This window comes from Euprymna scolopes, chromosome 38 (assembly GCF_053919585.1).
Source record: "Euprymna scolopes isolate OS-2025 chromosome 38, ASM5391958v1, whole genome shotgun sequence".
Taxonomy (NCBI): Eukaryota; Metazoa; Mollusca; class Cephalopoda; order Sepiida; family Sepiolidae; genus Euprymna; species Euprymna scolopes.
Window position 1 is genome coordinate 62,462,281 of NC_136519.1, and position 5,802 is coordinate 62,468,082.

At 42.6% G+C, this 5,802-nt stretch overlaps 1 protein-coding gene across 1 annotated transcript; it reads right to left on the reverse strand.

Moving 5' to 3' along the window:
• Positions 1-4,737: 4,737 nt before the first annotated feature.
• LOC145263282 (uncharacterized) lies at positions 4,738-5,502 on the reverse strand. The gene has a single exon (XM_080120363.1). The coding sequence runs from the start codon at positions 5,500-5,502 to the stop codon at positions 4,738-4,740; it is 765 nt and encodes a 254-aa protein (XP_079976489.1).
• Positions 5,503-5,802: the final 300 nt, after the last annotated feature.

The following is a 5,802-nucleotide window of genomic DNA, read 5'->3' on the forward strand; positions in this document are numbered from 1 at the left end:
GCCCGGGTGCTCGACCCGAAACCTGTCGACCAGACCGCATCTAGCCATCAGATCAGCCAGGCTGGACTCGCACCTCTCCGATCCTACCTTATCTATCTCGGGGTCTAAGATGGCATTCCAATCTCCTATTAGCACTACCCGCTTCCGACAATCTACAAACACGTCAAGCTGACTGAAGAATGAGACCCTCTCACGAGCGGTGCTGGGCGCATGAACCGCGATCACCCGAAACACAGAATCTTTTACGGCAACATCGGCCACAACCAGCCTGCCCACTGCATCTCTATGGACAACGTCGACCGGCGCCGACCGGGTATGTTTAACCAGCACGGAAACTCCCTTCCCCTGCAGGCTGCCATATGCTGAGAAAACCTCAAAATCTCTGGCCAGCACCTGACAGTCCACAGAGGAAACGAAATGCGTCTCCTGAATCGCAGCCACATCCACTCCCAGGGACAAGAGGTTGTGTCGGAGGCGAGCCGCCCGGCCCGGTGATCTCAAGCCCCTCGCATTCAAACTAGCCAAATTCAAAGCCATGGTACCTACCTTAGGGTGTGTCACACTCAGCTCCGAAGTCAGCTGGGGAGAGGACGCCGACGTTATGTGCCATGCTCAAGGTGGTCAGGTTTTTCATATCCTGACCTTCTCTCGCAATGCCGCCGACGTCCAAAGGATAAATTAATTTTATGGCCCTGTAGAATGACGGATGGACCAACACTGGGACCCTTCCCTTGCATTGTTTTGACAATTCATCAAGAGAAGGGTCATTTTTTTCCACCACTTCAATTCCCGAAAACGCCTCTGCAGCGGCCTGCAGCCTTGTCCACAAGTTGGTCTTGCAGGCCTCTGGAGTTCTGACAAAAGTTATTACGAGTGGGGCGTCCGGGAAATTTGAGGGGATATTTACATCTTTCCCCTCTATCTGTTTGTAATCGAGCAGAGGTTTTAAGTTTTTCCTCTGCCGATGGGAAATGTCTGTGGCCACAGAAAGAGGGTCTACATTACATAGTTCCTCAGGGGCAAGGACCTTTAGTCTGGTTGGTCTGCAAGAGGCAGAGGAGTCTCTCCTCTCCCTCGGTTCATTCTTTTCCTTTTCTTTTTGGGGTAGTGGCTCAGTTTGCCTTGGTGTGGGGATGGGTGTTTGTGTGGTGCCTGGTGTTGGTGCGGTGTCTGGTGTTGGTACGGTGTCTGGTGTTGGTGCGGTGTGGTTTGGGGGTGGAAGTGGATTTTGTTGTTAGGGGTGGTGTATGTTCACAGGGAGTGGGGGCCACCTTTTCTTCCTCTTTTCTTCTTTTGTTTTTCTTTTTCATTCTTTCGAATAAACCGGAGAGAGGTGAGGTTGAGTTCCTCTCCCTCTCACTTGCGGATTCATCCTCAGAGGAGCAGTCTTTTCTCCGCTTGATCCCCGTCTCGATTGGTGTGGGGACCGTTGGTTGTGTCTGCTCCTCTATTTGCTGCTGCAGCTGTTTTTGTTGTTGCTGCTCTCGCTGGTGTCGTTGCTGCTGCTGCTTCTGCTGCACTTGCTGCTTTTGCTGCTGCGGTAGTTGTTGCTGCAGTTGTTTCCGTGGCATTGGCTGCGGTGGCTGTTGTTGTTGCTGCATTTGCAGAGGCTGCTACCTCGATTTTTGGGCTGGTGGTGGGACGGTGGCAGAAGGGATTATGTGTTTCCGCTTTTGTCTCACTACCGTGCTCCATTCTTGGCCTCCTGGGTGGTTTGGGTTTTCCTCGGAGCTGGGGTTGGTGCTGCAGTTGCAGGGGTTGTTGCCGCCTGTTTTGGTGCGGGCATTGTCTCAGGGGTTGTGACCGCCTTTTGGGTTGTTTGATTAGGGGCTACCCTTTGGGGGCAACTCCTAGCCATGTGGCCCTGCTTTTGGCAGAACCAGCAGTGTGGACGACGGCCCTCCACCACTACCGTTATGCTGGCGTCTTTGTATGTCAGCAGCGGTGGTATTGCTCGAACACCCTCCCTCTTCAGCCTCATTGCTATTGTGTAGCAGCCCAGGTGAGTCCCAGTTTTTGACCATACTGGGGTCACCTGTTCCACCTCACCGTACTGGCTGAAGAGGCATCCTAATACTTCCGCAGGTATTTGTGTTGGCACATTAAATACCTGCACCCGAGTCCTTCTCTTGCCCTATTAGTTTGACTCTCCCATGCTTTATTTCTTGGAGGGAGAGTCTCTCCGCATCGTCCTTGGTGGGTAGGAGGATGTCCCACACAGCGCAGCTCCTCTGGTACAGGTATAGTACTGGGATGTTAAGTTTGTGGAGGAGCCCCGCCATGTCTTCCTTCTTCATCCCTAGGAGGCGGTTTTCCGGTATATCGGAAATGGCAAAGGACAGGACTCTGCCCTCAATCGCCTCCCAGGCACCTGGTATGGGTTTTATATCTGCCCCCTCTATGTATTGTCTGTACTTTGTCAGGTACAGGTCTCTATACTCTTGAAGGGACAGTTGTTTTTCTACGGTCTTCCACCACGCAAACCCTCTTGGTGGTGTTGGTGTTGATATGGGGTCTTTAGTGGGGTTAGACCGTTTTTGGTCTTTTATGGAGGTCGCCCCTGCCTGTTTATTGGCGACGCTTCCTGCCTCCCCAGATTTCTTGGTCAGTCCTTTTGTGGGAGTGTCACATTTTTGGGCGGCAGCTCCCTTTTTAGTGTCTTTTTCGGGAGCAGCTTCCCGTTTTGGGGAGTCGGCCTCTTGGGGAGCATGATCTTTTTTGTTTACTTTGAGGCCATCTGCCCCTTCCTCGTTTGTGAGGTCCAGGCGATATGCCACCTCATTTTCTTGATCTGCTCCCCTTTTGGGAGAGCAGCCCTCCTGGGGAGCGCTGTCCCCTTTATTGTCCTTTTGGTCTGGCACCTCCTCCTTTTTGTGGTTAGAGTGAGATGCTACGACCGATTTTGGTTTTGCTCCCCTTTGGGGGAAGGCGCCCTCGAGGGGAGCTGTTGTTAAATTTTCCCCCTTCTGGGGAGCGTCCAATGATGTCATACCGTGGCCTTCGTTATCAAGATGGCCGGCCAGCTGAAAAAATGACGTCATCGCCGAGGTCCCAACAAGCAAGATATGTGGAACTCTTAGACTGTCAATAATGAACAGTAATTTTTACAGACAGCGTTACAAAACTTCAAAATTGGACTAAAATAAAGAAATAAAGAAAGAACACGATGATTTATACTGAAACTCATCTAATATTAATAATAAAAAAATAATAAAAAAAAACACAAGTTATTTGTTTAAGTATATTATAAGCAATTGAATATTTCGTTGTATTATAGATTTTAAAGATTAGAATGCGTTCTTTAATTACTTATAAATTACATTTTTAAAAAGTGAAGGAACACGATTTGATTTGAAATAAACTTGAAGTTTATTTAATATAATTAAATGAAAATTATGCATGTAAGATTATGAATATTTGAAGCAGAACACAAGCAAAACATTTGATATGAGTTAAGACAATAAACAAATATTAAAATGAAACTTTTTTTAAAATCAAAATGAATATTTTTTTTTAAATCAAAATGAATATTTTTTAATCAAAATGAATATTTTTTAATCAAAATGAATATTTTTAATCAAAATGAATATTTTTTAATCAAAATGAACCACAATATTTTTTCAAAATCAAAAACAATATTTTTAATAAATTCATGAAATATTGCACAGTAAAAAAATCAACCTAAAGAAAAAATCATGTTTCTTATTTAAGATTATTTCACCACATAACAAAAATAACATGCAAAATCATTTTTTTATATCCATATTTTCAGTTTGTTAAAATACGTGGGTTTGTATTACTGTACACATAGATTCGAAAAAGTTGTCAAAAAACAAATATATAACAAATAAATGTTATCAAAGGCAAGATAAGTTACTTTTCTACCAAACTGGATATATTTTTCGTGTTTTTATTCAATGTAACATGTTTATTCAGCTCGAAAAACAGTGTTTACCGATGTATTCGAAAATTCCAGATGGCGTCTGGTTCTCTCTTTAACACGGTAAGTTTGGGAAAAGGTGTTATAAATACAAAACCGGATAAAATACTGTTAAAAACTCGCTCAATATATGTTACCGTGACATAGGTTGACATATATTCGGCGGGGTTTTAATAGTATGTTGTATAGTTTTTTATTTATAACACCTTATCCCAAACTTACCGTGTTAAAGAGAGAATCAGACGCCATCTTGAATTTTCGAATACATCGGTCAACACTATGTTTTTCGAGCTGAATAAACATGTTACATTGAATAAAAACACGAAAAATATTTGGTAGAAAAGTAACTTATCTTGCCTTTGATAACATTTATTTGTTATATATTTATTTTTGACAACTTTTTCGAATCTATGTGTACAGTAATACAAACCCAGGCACTTTTTACTGAGTGTGGACCCAAGCAAAAATTTTTTTTTTGCTTAAGTACGCATGCGCGCAATCGTAAGTCTGCGGCCAAAAAAAAAAAAAGGCCAAAAAAAAAGTCAAATACACATTGAACACATTAACCTCAACAGCGATTTTCTGTAGATGTACCAACAAGTTGAGATTTTTTTTTATCCAAAAAGTGAAAGAAATGTGAAATGAAATTTTTACAAGTCAAATTTTATTTTAAACAATATACCACTGCGATATATGCAGCAACACATTGTCAAAAGCGTCTTTGCCACTTTTTCCGTAAACCTCCCTCCATAAAAATTCGTCCAAATGAGACTCCACTGTACTGGAGTGCACCCCCATCATTGTTTTGAATTTCGTTTTTGCGTTCTTCCAAAAACATTCCACGTTGTTGGTGTGCACCACTGCACCACGCCTGATACTGGATCGACGAAGTGTTGAGAATGGTTCACTTGTTTGTGGATGTACCTGGGGTGGACATTTATCTGGTCAATTGGAGTATATGCTCTCCAACTGTCGGAATGTATGGTAGTTCCTGGTTTTATGTATTTTTTTATCAGTGATATCAAGGTGTCGGAGGAGCGATCACTGACAAAAACCAAAAATCCGATTTTATCCTCTGTATCCCACCCACCGAAAACCCACCTTTGCTCTGGTACTCTACCGCGGTTATATTTCCGTTTACAGATCAAAGACTCTTCAATTTGTACTACGTGGCCAGATCCACCTATTTGGTATGGGTTCATCACCCTATGATGGCTTGTGGCGTCGCGTAAATACTGGTACCATGAACAAATGGTCTTCCCGCTTACCTCGCACATGTCAGAGGCGACAACACCAGTTATCTGTCTAGACCAGACATATGCAATTCGGATGAATTCTTGCAATGTTATTTTGGAGTCTTGCAAAAATGAACCCTTTTTTATCGATGCCTTCTGGTTCTTATGGGCTTTGCATCGGAAAACTTTAGTGTCGCGATTTTTGATAAGAGACATCTCCTGTTGACAAACACTGCATACCATTTTTTCTGCAAGGATTTTCCTCTCTTTGAGGAAAGTATAAGCGGAGTCAAAATCTTTCGTCCACTCAAAGAATTGTGTGAGCATTTTTCGAAATGTGAAATAAACTTTTTAAAAGTGATAGAAATGTGAAATGAAATGTTTATAAGTTTAAAAGTCAAATGTAGTTTCAAAAGTGAAAGGAATGTGAAATGATATTTTTTAAGTGAAAGAATTGTGAAATGAAATTTGTAAGAAATGTGAAATGAAATTTTTAAAAGTCAAATTTGGAGTATTGGAAAAAGTTCCGAGAGATAAAATCGCTGTTGTGTTCAATGTGTATTTGACTTTTTTTTTTGGCCTTTTTTTTTGGCCGCAGACTTACGATTGCGCGCATGCGTACTTAAG